This window comes from Elaeis guineensis, chromosome 6, assembly GCF_000442705.2.
Source record: "Elaeis guineensis isolate ETL-2024a chromosome 6, EG11, whole genome shotgun sequence".
Taxonomy (NCBI): Eukaryota; Viridiplantae; Streptophyta; class Magnoliopsida; order Arecales; family Arecaceae; genus Elaeis; species Elaeis guineensis.
This window is the reverse complement of record NC_025998.2, coordinates 20,708,759-20,728,466: the sequence shown is the minus strand read 5'-3', so window position 1 is coordinate 20,728,466 and position 19,708 is coordinate 20,708,759. Positions and strand designations below refer to the sequence as shown.

Genomic DNA, 19,708 nt, shown 5'->3' with positions numbered 1-19,708 from the left:
CGCCTCCCCCCTCACCCGTTAATCGTCGAACAAAGATTTGGTTTCTTGGAGTGTGATGATGTTAGCGAGGTTTTTCTTGATGAATTATATGTAAAAAATTCCGACGATGAAAGACGACCTCAAAGCGATAAATCATACCTCTAGGATCCATGGGATTAGAGAATTACGGCGGCCATCAAAAGATATGCATCAAAGATATACATCCTTAAGCCACCAAGAATCATTGTTTTCCATGTATTCTGCTGTTTAAGGACTTCATTTGTGTTGGTATTCTCTTCTGCTAACATCAAGTCACATTTCAGTTATGGTCCCCGTGATTCGGGGTCCTGGGAGGGGCGATCTGAGGACAGTCCTACATTTGGCATCTTTTTTGCACAAAGTGGCTGTCCCAGGATTTGGACATGAGCCATTGCACTTGTCAGCTCAAGCCTTTTACTATTGCACCAAGTAATGACAGGTATATAAATAAGCAAAAAGATTAAAAAAAGTGCAAGGCTCGTATCTCTCAATCTCTAGAGAAAAGAAAACGGAGAAAGGAAATAGCGGTACTGTTAGCTGATTGCTTTCCAAAAGCACTCGCGATTATATCCTAAAATGTTTGTAAGATACAAAAGATTCATTTGTTGTGTCCGAACAACAACATACAGTTGCCCTTGAGATGGACATGTGGGGATCAAACTAGGCCAACCTGTTCCTTCACAACCTGGCAATGGGGCTATGAGACAACAATGTTGCAGATATATCAGGGCCCAAATGCCAAATTTGCGGCAAATAGCTGCATTTCCCTTTTCCAAGCGATCCCACGTTTGATCAAGTTGTTTGTAAGCCTTGTGCCATCTCTTTTCATCCCACATGCTTTCTATTTTACAAAATGTGATTTTTGATCTGTGTTGTATCTTGAAGTGTGAAGAATCCTCAAAATTTATTCAACACTTATATTACAAATACGATGAGGATGAGTTTGAGAAAGATGCACGTGATATCATGAAAATATTTTCATAAATGTCACAATAATGATCTCACGTGTTCATTATGGTTGTCAGATATAGTTGTGCTTCATTATGCAAAGCAAGGTTTAAAGTACAAACACATGGTATGCATGTTGTTGTCATACTAATACATGGTAAACCTGCTGGTGCCAGCATGGCAGAAACAAGATGTCATATGATGTGCCAGTACACACTTGTACCTCCAGGTGTACTGCTACCGATACTTTACTGTTATAGTGTGGTAAGGCTGGGGTGCATTGATATTTCAATCAATGGTGCAAAGTCTACAAACACAAAAGATTTCTAATCCCTATTCTTTATTGAAATAGTAAACTTTTTTTATATGATATGCTTTATGACTATGGTCTAAACAAAAGTTTGCTCTGATTATTGATGGAAAAAGAATCTGGCATAACTACCAGATCTCATACCTCTGAATGATGCAAGTTAAAAGGTGTTCCAAGGAAAGTTGGTCACTGACTGGGTTGGGCTGGGTGCCATAGCCGGAAAATATACTATAATGGACTGAAGTGCGGCCATTCTTGACCTTGGGTGGGACAGATGTAGTCCAATCCTGACTCAACCAAAAAAACCTGATATAATCCCCAAGTGGAACTAAGGATCATGCGAGATTTCATGGCAATGGATTAGTTTTAAATCTGAACCTCTGCACACAGACTGGTACCTGTGTTTTGATTATTTCTATGAAACAACATATCTGGTTATGATCCGATTTTCGGTCGTATATCTTCTGTTTAACATCAGTGATTAGCATAAAACATACTGGAAATAGAGTTGTAAAGGGTGGAAAGAGAAGTGGGAAGAAGAATAGAAGCAGTAGGGGAGAAATTTGATCACCATTCTAGCACAAATAAATCACCATAATCTCTCTTCTTCCTAGAAGCTTACATAGCCCTTTACAAAACCTGTGCTGACTCCTTTCCTTGCCCTATAAGGACTCTTTTAAAAGGAAATGATGCTAAACTCTTCTAAACATGGACAAACTTACTCTTACCAGAACTCCTAACCAAGGTTTTTGGTATCGATACCGATGGCCATGCTGGTCGCCGGCCGGTACAATATGATACTAGTACCGAACTATACCAACATACGGTACGGCCAATCGTGCCGACCAAGCTTGCCAGCCAAACTGGCACGTCATTTTTTTTTTTGAGAAAGAGGTATTCAATGAAATTTTTAGTGATTATTGAATGTTTTGAAGTTCAAATTATTATTTAGTGATATTAACTAATATTCGTATCACTTCGATACAGCGTTAATTGCATGTGATACGAATTTAAGTGTGATATAATATTATTTAGCATCCTAAATAATCAATACATAGATTAGATATCATTGGATCTTAAAATGCTTAAATCAATTAAAAAATCTAAGAATACTAAATACATACCGATCATCAGAATCTGGTCGACTGTCGATGTCCGTAAATAGCAGGATCATTTATATATTTAAGAGGAATATCAGTCCACACCTCTAGCCATATAGCATTATAATCCTCTACACTCATTTCATAAGGTAGGCATGCTGGATCAGAACTTACCCTCGAACTCTCACTGAGGTCCTGGCTCTGAGTGGTATCCTCGGACTGATAGCATGATTGTGAAGGGGTTCATCCAAATATACCAGCAACAAATTTCAATCTGTAAAATGCTTTAGACTGCATAGGATAGTCGCCACTAGAAGATGTCTCCGATGCACCATATTCATATCCATATCCGTAAAGATCATAGGGTGGCTGTGGCTGCGGATAGGAGGATCCAGAATACGAAGATGAACCTAATAGATCTATGGATTCTACTCCACGTGCAAGATCATCTGCAGCTGCATCATATTCTGAACGATCTTGCGGAGCCCATCATCTGTATGAAATCGTATCATCATGGGCTCTACCAACACATGTACCGTGGTTCCTATGCTGCGTGGCGTGCGTAAATTAAGACTCACCAATGAATCGAAGACCACCAACTAGCTGCATCTCCTATTCTCCAGTCCCTCCATAATCATCAAATCTATGATCAGTTGAAGAACTATCATCACTGCTTTGTCTGGTATCTGAATCTGAGTGAACCGAATGCTCAATCTCTACTAGAGCTGCACTTGCCTTTCCTTTTCTTTTGTTCATGTCTCGCTCTGGCTGCCTAGGCTGCGAGGGTTGATGCTGTGGCGTATCGGTTGGAAGTCTGTGTGGAATGTCGCTGCTTGCCCACTGAGAGGCATCCATCCGCTAGCGACAAAACTGGTTGGTCGTGGAGGCGATTATGGCTCATCAAGCTCTGAATCCTGCTACTGACTCATAACCCATCCGATCATCGGATCTCCATCTTCATCAATAAAATCACTAGAAGTCGGATCCGAATACTTCAGCTAAACTTTCTCCTGAATGAATTTGAGCCTCAACCTTTGATTGTAGTGCATATACATAAGATCGTTGAGGCATCTGTTTTAGACGATTTCTCTGTTTGCTATAGATAAGGGCAAAGATCGATCAATTGCGCTCACATTCACTCGATGAAATCGTCTGAAAGAGGATCTTGATAGCAAGATCTCTCAGATGTCGTGTAGATCCACCAAAATGCACCCACCATTCAGCTGCAAAATCACTGAAAATCAGCAAAATCAAAAAGAAGATTGAATATAAAAATAAACTTATTGATATATACCTGGATTTATCTTTGATTTATTTTTGGCTGCTACATTACTTCCAAATGATTTTGTGCCCTCCCTAAATATTTTCTTCTATAAAAAAATCATTTGTTATAATGTCTTATTTGTTGAAGATATCGCTAACTTAATAGATATCGCTGAACTTAACTTACTTGTTCAAGACATATAGCCGCGATGTCTGGATTGGGCTCCATCTTGTTTATGACATTTTGTAGGACGGATAAAAGCTCTTTATCCATGCCAATCCTAGGTATGGAGTACTGAAATCTTGGATTCAGATAGTAAGCGGCACATAGATTGTCATAATTGATTAAGGTTATTTATATAAATTTTCAAAAAATTCTTGATTTGCTGTTTACCTGCTAAATACAACCCCTATCCATCTGATAGCCCCATTGATGGTGATGATCTTGATATACTCATCTGCATATTTTGGATCTGCCATCTTGATTTGTTCCTTTGTCCTCTCCATCATATAATATACGAAGCCTATCTGAGGGTATCGCTCACCATCCACAGCTTGAAGCACTTCATATAGAGGTTTGATAACCGCCACTATCCTCTCAGCCTGCTGCTAGAATGTCTCATCACTAGACTCTCCATATTGCTCCCCTCTGTGCCTGCCCTAGCATATCTGCTCTTTTGCCATTCAGCACTGACAAACATCTAACGCAGCTGTACTTTCTTGTCAATCAGGCTATCGAGTACTATATAATTGGTAGCAAATCATGTGACATCTAGTCTCAATATATCGCCTCCAGCATACTGCCGCATCAATGATAAAACCCATGTATGGTTATAAATGAATCTGATGATTCTCTGTGCTGACTTTACTGTCTTCTGTACACTACGAATCTTTTTAATATCCATCAACATCAGATCAATACAATATGCAGCACACGGGATTCAGAAAATATGTGGTCACTGCTCCATCAATAACTCTCCTGCAATTTTATACTGTGGTCCATTATCTGTGATAATCTGCATGACATTCCGCTCTCCTACTTGATCAATCACCTCCTCCATCAATCAAGGATGTAGCTAGTATCGTGCACTTCAGCTGAAACATAAATAAACTTGTACAAAAATGTTCTTCCATCACAATATGTCAAAAAATTGATGATGCTTTGTCTAGTAGGATCAGTCCAACCATCACACATCACGGTCAATCTATACACAGGCCACTTGCTTTGAAATGAGACAATCCATTTCTCTAAATCCTCCTTATTGCTGTTAAGAAGCTCATTATAGATATCTCTTAGTCTTGGAGGATCAACACCTGAACCGACAGCCTATATAGATGAAATGGTAGAGCGATAATATGGATGGTCTGCTGCATTCGCTGGGATGTGACTGAAGTGAAATCAAGATCTAATAGCTCGTCACATATCCTTCTTCTTATCTTTTCTCAATATAGTATCAATCCTCTGTTGCTTGGAATCTCTGTTAGAAAAGGCATGTGGATCCAAATCATGAATAGTGGCTCTTGTTGGAATCTCCCTAGAGAACTTGTTTTTACTACCAAATGCTTCCAACATGGATGCAAGACGGCTGGTGCCTCTACTGGTGGGCTCTCTAACTAAGGATGTCCTTCTAAACTGTGACTCAGACTCTGCTATAGTGCTTCCTGAGCTTGATCCGCCCTCATAAATTGATGACCCAAATCGAGCTCTATGCCTAGCCAACTCCTCTAGCTACCATTGATCATCCAAACTCACCTAAATGACATCATCGATTTGTGCTTGCTCATCATCTGGATCAGATCCTTCCTTTGACTCTCTAAAGTGATAAGAAGGTTGCTCTACTACTCGACGGTCCTCCTCTGTCTTCTTTCTCAAATTTCTTTCCTTCGCTATTTTAAAATCAACAAAGTGCTTCTTCATCAACTGATGGATCTCTTATGGACACTCACGGCATATGACTACATTTGGATAGCCGCTAGTCAAATGTTGCTTCAATCGTGTAACCCTTTATCCTTTAAATTTTATGTTGCACCATTTACATCTCCAATAATGCCGATCTAAGAGCATCTCTCCATGCTCTCAATTAATATCACGCTCTAGATCCTTCTTCTTTTGTGATGGATCCATTCCTGAAAATTGACAAGCATATTACTTTAATAATTACGTAAACATAATAAATTTCATTTACCTAATTTTTTTATATTTTTTAAATTATTTAATTATTTTTTATTCTTTTTTAAAAATATATTAAAAAATTTAAAAATTATGAAAAATTAATTTGATCTTAGATCCATGTAAAATTCTACCATTGATGCTACATATAAATTTCTTAGTCTGTGAACATGCATAAAATGCTATTTTTTCTCGAAATTTAAGCTAGACGATTATGTACAAGATGCATCAAAACTTTGATAAATGACCACCAAATTTATGTCGAAAGTAGCTTGTAAGTCCCTCATTAATAATCTAATTTTACAATTATTTTTTAAAATTTATTTTTTTAAATAATTTTTTATTTCAAAAATATATTTTTAATTTTAAAAATTATATATTTAATAAAAATTAATAATTTTAATATTATTATATAGATCATCCATAGATCTACAACATATATTAAAATCATGCAAAAAAATAAAATTTTGATATAGTTTTCCCTTGTTTTTTCATTTTTTATGATTTTTTTTTAAAAGAAAAGAGGGCAAAAGAAGAAAGGAAACTAGGAAGGAGAACATACCTCTAATCCACGCTATTCCGATGATTTCTTGGTGTTTTCGGCATTAGGGAGTGAGAAAAAGCATCAGAGAAACGAAAGATATAGAGAGGAAGTCTTTCGGCTTCCTCTCTACCTCTTTCTTTCTTTTTGAACTGCCGAACCGGATGGTTCGGTTCGAAATAAGCCCGAACCGACCGGTTCAGGCCATATACCGCTCGACTCAGGGCCAAACCGGGCGGTTCTCAATTTTTTTTTTGTTCTCGATGCTGAAAACCACAGCTGAACCAGCCCGGTTAGGCGTCGGTTCAGCTCGATACGCCCCGAACCAGGCGGTTCGGGGTGGTTCTGAAAACACTGCTCCTAACCAAGTAAAAAAGACTAGAAAACTATGACTAAATTGTCCCAAAATAGCCCCATTTACTGTTCATGGTAGTGTAGCATGAATAGTACCATGAACAGTGCCTTGCAATTTGTTGACTTGCTAAAAAAAATAAATTCCATAAACTTAAAAATTTAGACATTTGATTCACCCCAAGCTGAAGATTGGCCTGATGTGGTTTGATCAAACGTTGATCCTAGATGGCTAGATTTGTTGCTTTGACCATAGGGGAATGAGAGAATACTCGATTGCATGACAGCACTTGTGGCAATGAGGATGCTGATAGAGATGTGGAGGAAGGGCAGCTGTGATAGGGGCGGGAATGGTGACGATGCTGATGGTAGCAACTGAGAGAGCAAAGGTAGGAGATGGAAGGGGTTGGCATTCCTTGTATGGCAACTGCAAAGTAGCATGGAGAGAGGGATGAGGAGACATAGCAGAAAGCAGATGGAAAAGAGGGATGGTGCAGCCTAACCGAGGAAGGAGGGCTGACTAGGGTGGGCTAAGTCTGATTTCTGTTATTCTAAGGTTGGCCCAAATTCGTGTCGAGCCCAGAGATTCCTGCCTAGCCAGTCAGATAGGTCTGAATTGCCTAGGCATGCCCAAATCAAATCGAACGTGTCAGCCAAAAATGTGCAGGTCTAGATCCAATCCAGGGTTCTGTGTAGGAAAGATAACATCTATGGATTGAATGTTTCATAAAGCAAATTGAGAAGATTCTCCTATCCATGGGATATCAACAAAGAGTTATTTTAGTTCAACAAGACTAAGACCATGAAGAGGCAAGAAATAGAATCTTGTTTCAAGTTCAAGGATTTGGGGCATCAGGCATTGGTGCATCCACTTGGCTAAAGGCATTTCTTGCCAAGATAATTTTTTTTTCATTGGATTTCTGACAAAGTTATATAATAGTAGCATGGCAGCTGCTCACATAGGTAATGATCTAAAATCTTATTTGGTACAATGCTATCAAAATAGACTATAATTTCAGATGTGGAGAAGTTGAAAGTAGTAACTGTATTTATCAAGTTAAATGATCAATTGTTGATCAACTTAACATAGCCTTGGGAAGGAACATCAGTAGCATTTAAACATATTCAATTATGACTTGTACTCTACATCTCAAAAGGAAGTATTTAACCTCGTCTGCATATTGCTTTTAGCATTTATTTAGGCTTTTAAATATCATTAAGATTTGCATTAGGGCCTAGACTATTTGTAGCAGTTTCCAGCTACTAATGGTGGTATTTTACTGTTCTTCCTTCTATTACTTGTTCTTATCTGATTATAATAGAAAAATGACAGCTTATTTTCTTCATGTCATATTCATCTAATTTGATGCAATAGTTACATTTCTTGTACTAGTCTGCATGCATTAAAATGACGGGGTCATATAGATGATGTAACAGCAGTTTTCACTAATTTGTCTATTAAATTAGTCACAGTGATAAATAACAATGTCTCAAATACAATCCAAGTGATATGCCACTTAAGTATTGTAAGATCCTTGTATGCTAGCGAGGTAATGATACTTTTGTAGAGACACCAAGTAGAATGTAAGTCAATGCCCATAACATAAAATGGGCACATAATGGAGATAACCATGTCAAGTTAGATGTCTTCAAATCAAGAAGATCAAGGAAACTAGGGAGGCTTTAGAACCTTAGTCATCTATTTTTTCAAAAAATGAATGTTTTGAATTCAGGTAAATTACAAGAATATTCTATTTGTAGTTATTTACCCGTTATTCTATCTGGATCTGCTCAGAAAGTACCTGCCATTATTTTCTTAATCTTGGAACTTTATCATATAAATTGCCTATTTTGCTTGGCCACCCTCTCTCACACACCATATGTTCAACTGATTGGAGAGAGATATAAAACCATTTCGTGTACCTTGTTCTCACTTAGTGTGAAAGGAGAGCTGTAGATCGCTAAAATTTCTTAAATTAGTCCATTGTTATTAGACAACTCTATGAAAGTATTAATTTAGATCTCACATTTCTATCCACATTACCCATCCGTAAGCCCCCTTCCCTCACCAACTCTAGCACATATTCCCCTGCTCTTTAGAATCTAATAGTTGGCCGTATATTCCCTTGTTTTTTCCCATAAATATATAACATTACATACAGCACAACAATAAGAGAAACCAAAGGTATAGGAAAGAAATTTTTTTCTCTTTTTATGTTAAAAATTAATGGCTACAAGTGTTGGATTGTCCATAGTGCAAAATAATTCTGACCACTACCAAATGCTTCCACTTGATTTCTATTCCTTGTGGATGTGGGGCATGGCTAATGTGTTAGATTTAAGGCATGACATTTGGTCATCCAGTTTTGTTGCTTAAAAGCAGGGTTCGCCGTATCGGGCCAAACCGTCGGTACGGGGCGTATCGAGCCGGACTGGTGCTCAAACGGTCCGGTTCGGACCTTTTTTTCGAGAAACACCCCGAACCGGTACCGAACCGAGCGGTTCGGTCCGGTTCGCTTCCATACCGTCCAAAATCGGACGGTATGGTTCGTTTCGATCCGGTTCGACGTGAACCGAACCGTACCGACAGTCCCATATGCCTAAAGTGAGGAGGGGGAGCGGGAGGGGGGTGGGGTGAGGTCGGAGACCACATGCATAAAAGAACCCTGGTTTGGAGTTCTCTGAGATGTCTCAGAGAACTCCCAAGGGTCCGAAGGTCTCAACGAAATCGTTGAGACCTCCGAAAAATTAGAGAAAAAGGAAAAAACTCCGTCAAATTGCAGGAGTGGTTCGAGAAGAGGCTGATCTTTGGCCGGAGGTAAGATAATGTGTTATTTTCTTAGTAAATATTTTTTTTTATTTTTGTTGTTAAAAATAGGATAAGAATGAGAAAGAATGAAAATAAGAGAAAATCATGCCAAAATCTTATGATTTTGGAATGATTTAATTATATGTGATAGATTTTTGGAAGATCTACACGATGACACCAAAATTGTTAATTTTCGTTAATTATATATTTTTAAATATTTTTAAATATTTATTTATTTAAAAATTAAAAAAAAAAAAATTTAGGAAAAAAAATCAGAGTTTGGGAATCATGTTTAGAATGATTCAAACTACTTAAATCTAATTTCTAATTTTTTTTCAAATATTTGAAATTAAAAAATTATTTTTTTAATTATTTAAATTTAAAAATTTAATTATAAAATAAAAAATATATAAAAATAGTGTTATATTTTAATTAATTTAAAAATATTATTTGAAGCATATAACATATTTATTTTGAATTTATAAATTTTAAAATAATTATTAAAATTATTTTAAAATTATATATAATTATTTTAATTATCGTTAAAGTATCGTGTTTTGTTATACTTGCATATATTTATAAGAAAAAACTTTAGAGCATGACGTTCGTTCACTTTAATTAATCAGCTATTTTATAGTATATATTTATTTATATAAAAATTATTAAAAAAATAAAAAAATAAAAAATCAGTGTTAGTTTTGAAATTGAGAATAATATTTAGAATGATTCAAAACAATTGAAATATTTGAATCTAACTTGAGATTTTTTTGAATTTTTTTTATAAATATTTAAATAGTAAAAAATATTATCAAATAAAAAATATATGTAATTAGTATTATATTACAGGTAATTCAAAATAATTAGTATTTTGTTATATCTGCAGAAATGAGTAAGAAGAAAGATCAAGAGCGTGACATCGGTTAGGATCATGCGAGATGCTCTCGGCTCGGCATCATTGGAGATGCAAATGGTGCAACACAGAGTTCAAGAGAGGAGTGACTAGGTTGAAGCAGCATCTAGCTAGTGGTTATCCTGATGTGTCGATGTGTCGGAAATATCCGCAAGAGGTCCGACAATTGATGAAAAAGCACTTTGTTGATTCGAAAGCAGCGAAGGAAAAAGCAAAGCAGAAAAAGATCGAAGTAGACCGTCGAGCTGCAGAGCACCTTCTTATCACTCTAGAGAGTCAGAGGAGGCTTCTGCTCTAGATGATGAGGAGGCACAGATTGAGGCTGTCATTCATGCGAGCTTGGTGGATCAGTACCAGCAGGAGGAGATAGCCCGGTACAGAGACCGATTCGGACCATCATGCTACGAATCAGGATCTGAATCAGTGACTGGTAGGGAAGAATTCGAGTTCAGGAAGACTACCTCAGTCAGAGAGCCTGGTGGTAGAGGGAGCAGACGCAGCATGTCTTCTTTGTTGGGAGCTTTTGGCAGTAAGAGGAGGTCCTCCAGAGATATTCTAGCAGGAGCCAGCATTCAGGATTTGGATCCACATGCTTTGTCCAGCAAGGATTCAAAGCAGCAGAGAATTGACAGTATGCTGAAAAAAGATAAGAAGAAGGATATGTGGCGAGCTATTGGATCATGGTTTCATTTCAGCCATATTCCAGCAAATGCAGCAGCCAATCCTTACTATCGATCTGTTATTTCAGCCATAGAGGCTGCCGGTCAGGGTGTAGATCCTCCAGGACCTAAAGACATCTATGGTCAGCTTTTTGACAGCAATAAGGAGGATCTGCAGAGATGGATTGCTTCTTACAAAAATAAATGACCTACATACGGTCTGACAGTGATGTGTGATGGTTGGACAGGTCCTACTAGGTGGAGCATCATTAATTTTTTGACATACTGTGATGGAAAAATATTTTTTTACAAATCAATCGATGCTTTAGATAAGATGCACGATGCCACATATATCCTTGGTCTGATGGAGGAGGTGATTGATTCAGTGGGTGAGCAGCATGCCGTGCAAGTCATCACAGATAACGGACCACAATATAAGGCTACCGGAGAGTTGCTAATGGAGCAGCGATCGCAGATATACTGGACCCCATGTACTGCACATTGCATTGATCTTATATTGATGGATATCGGAAAGTTTCGTAGGGTGCAGCAGGTAGTGGAGATTGCCCAGACCATTACTAGATTCATCTACAACCACACATGGGTTCTTTCATTGATGCGGACGTATACTGGAGGGGAGATCTTACGACTGGATATCACACGGTTTGCTACCAACTACATAGCACTTGATAGTCTTCTTCAGAAGAAAACAGCCCTACGTCAGATGTTTGTCAGTGCCGAGTGGCAGGAGAGCAGATATGCGAGGGCCGGCACTGATGGAAGTCATGTGGAGAACTTGGTGACGAGTCAGTCATTTTGGCAGCGGGCTGAGAAGATAATGAAGGCTATCAAGCCTTTATATGAGGTGCTTCGCGCCGTGGACAGCGAGAGATACCCCCAGATGGGCTTCCTATATTACATGATGGAGAGGGCAAAGAAACAGATCAGTGAGAATGATCCCAAGCATGCTCAAGAATTATTAACATTATTGAGCGCCGTTGGGACTATCAGATGGGCAGAGATTTGCATCTAGCTGGTAAGTTTGGATTCAAGAATGTTTTAAAATATTTTTTCGAAGTATGAAAATAAAATTATGCTTAATCAGTCTTGAAATTTATCTGCAGCTTATTACTTGAATTCGAGATTTCAATATACTATTCCGGGAATAGATATGGATAGCGAGCTTCTTGCTGCTCTTCGCAATGTCATATATAAGATGGTGCTCGATCTAGAAATCGCGTCGTTGTGTCTGCAAGAGGTATGCTAGTTTAAAACAGATGTAATTATTCAACTGAATTCGATCTGATATATTTATAAATAATAAATATATTTTATTTCAGACGAAACAGTTTAGAGAGAGATCAGACAGTTTTGGAGTCCCATCAGCTGTCGTAAGCAAAAAGCAGATGAATTCAGGTAAATTACATATCAATAATGAGCAATGTAGATTGATATGTAATTTTGCTTAATAATATCATCAAATTTGATATATAATTTTGCTTTTGTAGTTGAATGGTGGATTCATTTTGGAACGTCAGCAGAAAATTTGAGACATATGGCTGTCCGTATTCTTGCTCAGATGGTCTCTGTTAGTGGCTATGAGCGTAATTGGTCCACTTTCACCCTTATCCACAGCAAACAGAGAAATCGTCTGATACAAAAATGCCTCGACGATCTTGTATATGTTCACTACAATCTGAGGTTGAGGCTAAAATGTATTCAGGAGGAAGTTCAGTTGAAGTACACTGATCCGACGCTGGATGATTATGCCGACGAGGATGACGATCCGATCATCGGATGGCTTGCAGGTCAGCAGCAGAAGCCAGAGCTTGATGAGCAAGATCCCCTCCACGACCAGCCAGTGTGGTGGCAAGGGAGATCAGGGTGGATCCAGAGCAATCGGCAGAAGAAAATATTTCACATAGGGTTCCAGCTGATCAGCCACAGTCTGAGGGGACACAAGGGACTCATTCATCACATGACTCGCTATCCGATACATCTTCTCAAAGATTCGAGCGAGAGATGTATAGACGTTCCTCCCGACAGCCAGCAAGAAGGCATCCATCCTCCCAATCACAGGAAACTCAGTCACAGAGGGGCACAAGGGGGGAAAGGAAAAAACAGTTGCACGTGCACCACTCTCGAGAGTACAGGAGCGATCTGATTCAGATACGGACATCAGGGAGAGTGATGATGATACTGGTAGTAGTAGCCATGGATCTGATGATCAGGGAGGAATTGGAGGATAAGAGACTACCGTTTATGAGATACAGCCACAGGGTGATATTCTATTCACTGGTGAGTCTCAGTTTATGCATGTCACACAGGATAGGGATCATGGTGGACGAGTCGGTAGAGATCGTGGGGAGCCGATTTCATATAGACGACGGGCTCCTAGAGGTCGTCCAGCACATGATGCAGCTGCGGACGATCTTGCACGTGGAGTAGGGTCCATGGATGTATCTGGATCATCCTCGCATTATGGATCCTATTATCCACAGCCACCTTATGATCCATATGCATATGGTGCATCCGAGGCATCATCTTCTAGTGGTTACTATCCTATGTAGCCTGGAGCAGCTCCAGGATCAGATTTTGCTACTGGCATATTTGGATGGGCTCCTCCACAACCATACCATCATCTCGAGGATACTTTTCAGGGTCAGAATTTTAGCGAAAGATCTGAGATGTCTTACAATCCAGAGAAGATGCATTATGGGATGATGAATATTCGAGAGTATGGTGCAGCTTGGCTAGAGGGTTGGACTGATGTCCCTTCAGACTATGTTGATGATCCAGATATCTACGAGCGTCATAGACACTCGACAAGAAATTAAATGCAGAGTACATCTTAAGGTTCGTATATCAGTTATTGCGCTTTGTACTTAAATATTTAGATATATTTTAATGCGTATTTTATATATTTTTTCTTTAGTTTTAAGATGACATAGTTGAAATATAATGTAAATAAATATATGTTTGAAATTTTAGATCAAGAGTCTTTGTACCGCAACCTAACTCCAAATTGAACCCAAATATGTCAATAATATGCAATATAATACCATATTGAGGTTGTATTTATCAATTATTAACTTTAAAAATCAAAAAATAAAAATAAAAATCGAAAAAAATTATGTATCGGTACCGGACCGGTACGCCCGGGCATACCGTGTGTCGGTACGGTACCGGTACCATACCGTACCAGCCCGGCACCGACACGCCGTCCGGTACCGGTACAGCAAATCTTGCTTAAAAGATTATTTACGATTTAAGAAATATATGTTTATTGACAATATATATCGTCAAGCTGTTTATTTAGTAATGTTATTCATATTTCACTCTTTTAAAAGCATATATTCATGTTCTAAACTCCCTGTACAAGAAATTCACATTTAGTAAATTACTTAAATTAATTATTAGCACTATGCTTAAATATATTGCCATACAATTTCAGTTCTTTTACATGATTTTTTCCACATACAACTGCTCACATAAATAATAGATAATAAGACAACAAATACTATATAGATCCATGTGCAATGCATTGGACCATATGCTAGTAAAGGACATAGTTAGGGAAAAAGCTTTTTGAGATAGTTTACACTGGTGCAATACTTTGAATGTACTTAGTTGGAAGAATCCTAGGAAACTTCCAATTTTAGCAAACTCAGCCTGGGATAGGATAAAATGAAGAAGTAGGATGCAGTAAGCAGGGTCCAGATATGTGGGGTAAGACAATGTTTTATGTGTATTTTATGTTGTGTACGTTGTGGGATATAATTTAGTAATATGGTCACTACTTGTCTTGATCACTCTGCTTTTGCCTGATGATAGAATGTAATGAAAGTTAATGATAATAGTTTCATTTTCTTGCTGCAGATTAATTACTGAAACAGCAAAGCTGTCTCAAGATGGCTGGGGTGCTTCTGGAGATTGGAATGAAATTGAGGTCTTATCCTTAATATTCTTTTACTATCTGATATTCTGATTTTTTACTTTCATGAATGTGCATCCAATGTTAGGCATTTACTTCAAGGAGTCAAGTTACCGTTTGTTTTACTTTTATTAAACTTTAGTTAAAAAAGAGAGTTTGTTTGCTAGAATAGGAAAGGAAACTACATATGATAATGAGAGGTAAGAGAGAAATCTGGCAATGCAATGCCAACAGCCTAAGCATCTTTGCTGTACAACACTCTTGCCAATAGGTTGCTGGCTGATTTTATGATCTATGAATATAGAATAGCAGTTTGTTCTATTATAGCATTCGTAATGTCTTCCACTTTTAGAATTTAGAAAAAGGCAACTTGATAAATCATTGATCAATAGAACATATTTTCCTTATTCCTTGACTCTTGACAATTTGAAATGGCATTATATATTGTTTATGCACAAGCTACGATGGCACATCATTTACTAAACTATACGCCTCATATGTATAGAATATGATATGATATGGGATACACTGTTTGAACATACCCACACATTCCTTACTTGTCTTGATTTACTTGGACAGCACAAATATTGAACTCTCGTTATGCAATGGGAAACCAAGATAGACCAGGATACCCAGAGATTTAACCCAGACACATTATGTGGATAATAAGCCACCAGGCAGGCAAAAGAAGCTGCATAAGAACAGAAGAAGCCCAGATTAGGTACATTGTCATGTTATAACCAATAAGCAGACGAGATGAGCCAGTCTTGTTTGTCTATCTATCAGAAATGTTTTTATAGACATCGGACAGTCAGTTGATCCTCAAAAAGTAGAAATAGATCAATCTGGACTATCAATTTGTTCAAGAAATCCTTGTAGCCATCAACTTTTATGAATTGGGTGATCAAGTCACTCCAAACACTTTTGCTCCCATTCTGCCTTTGCTCTTCCTTTTTCTCCTTTTCATTTTTTTATTTTATTGTTTTTTAATTGTTGACTGCTTCAAAACTTGTTGGTTGGAGCAAGTTCTGTTACTTACAATGATGGCAACAACTGCCACTGCCTGTTACAATGGTAGTTGCTGCTGTTACTATAACCTTGGAAGAAAAGCAAAAATGTGGAAAACAAAGAAGAGGGCAAAGAGAGAAGGAATAAGAAGAGCTAATGGAGGAAGATGGCGTGGAAGGAGAGAAATGAGCAAGAAAAAAGAAATCCCTGCCACATAGGTGCCTTTCGTCACCCCTCTATCTCTAAGCTTCATTTAGCCAAATTATATGATGGAGTATGTAGGGACAGGTCCTTCAATGTAAACAAGTGGCCCGTGTCAAACTTGGCATGACCTTAATTAAGCACTGGATTTGACCCATCTTACATCTCCGACCCACCTTGAATGAGCATTCTTGTCACTTGTATTTGCCTAAATGGGTGTCTAGGTACCTGCATATTAGCATAATCACCCATATTAAGCCACTAAGCCTTAGATGAGGCACTTGGGACCCCTAGGCTTTCTTCAAAATGTCTCTGTTACATGACTCAATAGAGCTACTTCCCTGACATGTGAATCATCCTCATGTTTTTGCCGTCTTTGCATTTTGTTGCAGCCTTAAGATGCACGTATTGAGGCTTAACTACTATGGTTGCCATGCATGGCACACATTTGTGGGTTGTCCAAACAAATATTATACATGCATACATGCATAGCTGCAAAAGTACATACATACATACACAAGGTTTGTGGTACCCATGCATACCACCTTGTATCGGGCATACCATACCATACTAATACCACATCAATGCTTGATACAAGGGATGTATTGTGAGTCGGTACACCAAATCAGCCCTTGTATTGGATTTGGGCATATACCGATATTGTGCCAACATGGTATTAGTACGGTCCGGTACTAAAATTGCCAACCTTGTATATAGATGCATAAGTATATATGCAAAATTTTGAACCTTGTAGATACATCATATGATGCATGTGCGTGCAAACATACATATGTACATATGTATGTACATGATAACATATATACATATGCATGCTTACCTACATACATGCATACATAAAAATTGAGATAGGATGAATAGGTGTATTAGAAATCCAAAATATAGCTATGTATTGTGGCATTTAAACTGATTATATTCTATTGTAATGTTATGACAAATTTGATCTTGATATTCTCCCATTTGCAGTATTTGGTACTGTTAAATAATCTTTTTCATGATCATGGAAAAACTCTAATTAGTTTCACAGTTTTCCTCTTCTACAATAGTCATATTTCAATTTGAATTTAATCTTACTGTCTTTCACTGTGCTTAGGACACTTAAATTGAAAGGTTTACAAATGTATATAACCCTTACTTAGATGCGTATATTTTAGAATTGTGCCATATTGCCATGTTTGTTACTTATCTTTTGTGACACCCATATATTCAATGCACCCTCATATTGATTTACATAACAACCCAAAATCCAAATGCTACTATTTATTGATTCCATCTCAGTGTGATTTCACTAAGAATAGAAGAATAACCTACCAATAATAAGATTTGATAATAAGTCATTGTTGTTAACTTGTTATATTATTCTTCTCAAGAACTAACTGATGCATTTTGTAGCCCATGAATAACAAAAATAAAACACCATATGTTGTTCAGCAAAAAGTATTAAACACATGAACCTGATTGTGGCCATATATGTGTGTGCTTCTGTGCGCATACATTGAAAAGAAGAAGAAAAAGAAGAGGAAAGCTATATGAAGTCCTTTGCTTCAACACACATGTTTACTTTTCGGATTTCTCATGATTGCCTAACTTCAGATCCTCAACTGGCTCACATACACCTGAAAAGTTTGTCTTCTCTTGCTGGAATCTAAATGTGGTTCTTTGCTGTGTACAGCTTATAATTCCTTTTGGATTTTGTTTGTTATTAGGGTGCATGGGTGCTGAAACCAAAAATTGCAAGGCCAACATCAGTTGTCCATTTTGTTGGTGGAATTTTTGTTGGAGCTGCACCTCAGCTAACTTATCGCTTCTTTCTAGAGTGTCTTGCAAATAAGTAAGTGGTGATTTAATTAATTTCCTTTTGAGTTGGTTGTAGATTTTCCATCTATTAATAAGTACTATTACTGACGATTTTCATTGCAATTATTTGGTCTTTTATGTTAATCAAAATTCAGCAGATCCTAATGCTTGGATTGCTCAACATTGAGTCCATGACAATACCTTTTCTAGGGAGGGAATTGCCTACTCATTTTGGTGATAAAATGTGTTTACTCTGAAGTCTGAATAGACAAGGAGGACAAAAAAGCTAATCTATCTTATCTTTAATTAATATTTGGTTGATATGGTCTGTCATTTCTGTTGGTGATATTTGTTCTACTCTGTTATAATAGAGTGCATGTGATTATTCAACATTCGTTGTTCATGGCCATGCTTGACCATGCAACAACATATGAAGATTGTCATGTCATAACATTCAAGCAGATAATTTTCGGGGTGTTATCCTTCAAAACTTCTGGATAGGATTGCAACTCAACTGGATCAATTCATAACACAAATTGTAGTCAGCCTGACTCTTAAGTTGAGACCAGATAATTCATTATTTAAGTCTGTAAACTAAACTGACCTTATTTGAGGATTCTCTTGTTCAAAATTTTGGAAATTTTCTTGATCCATCCTGGCTTGGAATTTTACCTTTGAACCAGACTCAATCACACATGTTTCCAGCTAGATGTAGTTTAGCTCAAAATGTAGATCCATGTCCTAACCAGCTCAGGTCTGGGATTGTCGATTCCTAATGCAGTCTAAGTTGTTTGGCTGCATATTTGTGAATGCCTCATTCATATCTTATAACTAGAGGGGGTAAATCAAGCTTTTGCCTGGTGATTGGAAAGTGGAACCCTTACTTCAACGTGATTTTTTTGGTATTAGAAGTGAAGCATTTTATCTTCATAATTTTTATTAATGTTGTCTTCTTTACAATTCCTTTGCTGCTTTACTCAAATATTGTTGTTAATTTTTGAAATCTTTACAGCTGAACTTCAAATTCTGATGCACACGTAGGATTAATTTTTACCTTATTGGTACGCATTATGGATATCAGTATGATAACCTAAAATATGATATTGATCATTAAAATGTCTCTGGACGAGTTCATATTCTGTACTTAATCACTTGCATTGTCACTAAAACCAAAATACATAGACAGCCAAGTATCCAACTATATTTGTATAGTTTTTGATCATCATATCATGCTTTTATTTACTACCATATGCTGGACACTGTTAAGATGGCTGTCTATGATCATAAGCATGGATCTAAAATAGCTTCTTTCTAGAATGACCTTTTCCTACTTCATGACTCTATTATATTGAGAAATTGGAGAAAAAACAACTTGATGTAGAAGAGAACATGGTAGTGTCCAAAAGCAAAAACAACTACTGGTGCTAGCAAATGATAGCACGCAAGAGCATGTTTTGGTATTTTGTCATAGTAGGTGAGTAGGGTTTGTGAGTCAACAAATGTTGAGAGAGGTATGATAAGAATAGAATGTTTTCATTTTGGCTCACCTAATAATGCACATGATATTTGATGCAACCTTCATCACAAACAAATCTTAGCAAATAACATCTATTAATGTCAAAAATTATAATTACTATGACTCTCATTTATTCATGTGTAAATCTACTAAGA

General features: G+C 37.4%; 1 protein-coding gene, 1 non-coding gene and 2 pseudogenes across 2 annotated transcripts in view; 3 read left to right on the top strand and 1 right to left on the bottom strand.

Moving 5' to 3' along the window:
- Positions 1 to 19,708, top strand: part of LOC105047005 (uncharacterized) — a 30,283-nt gene that overhangs the window by 339 nt on the left and 10,236 nt on the right. The window contains exons 2-3 of the transcript XR_012142080.1: positions 14,959 to 15,028; positions 17,947 to 18,071. This is a non-coding gene — a transcript (uncharacterized protein). The remainder of the gene's footprint in view (positions 1 to 14,958; positions 15,029 to 17,946; positions 18,072 to 19,708) is intronic.
- LOC140858527 (uncharacterized) lies at positions 6 to 4,532 on the bottom strand (annotated as a pseudogene).
- LOC140858526 (uncharacterized) lies at positions 10,616 to 12,353 on the top strand (annotated as a pseudogene).
- LOC140858525 (uncharacterized) lies at positions 12,373 to 13,243 on the top strand. Its single transcript, XM_073259331.1, has 2 exons — positions 12,373 to 12,495; positions 12,588 to 13,243. The coding sequence occupies exons 1-2, from the start codon at positions 12,486 to 12,488 to the stop codon at positions 13,241 to 13,243; spliced, it is 666 nt and encodes a 221-aa protein (XP_073115432.1). The 5' UTR covers positions 12,373 to 12,485.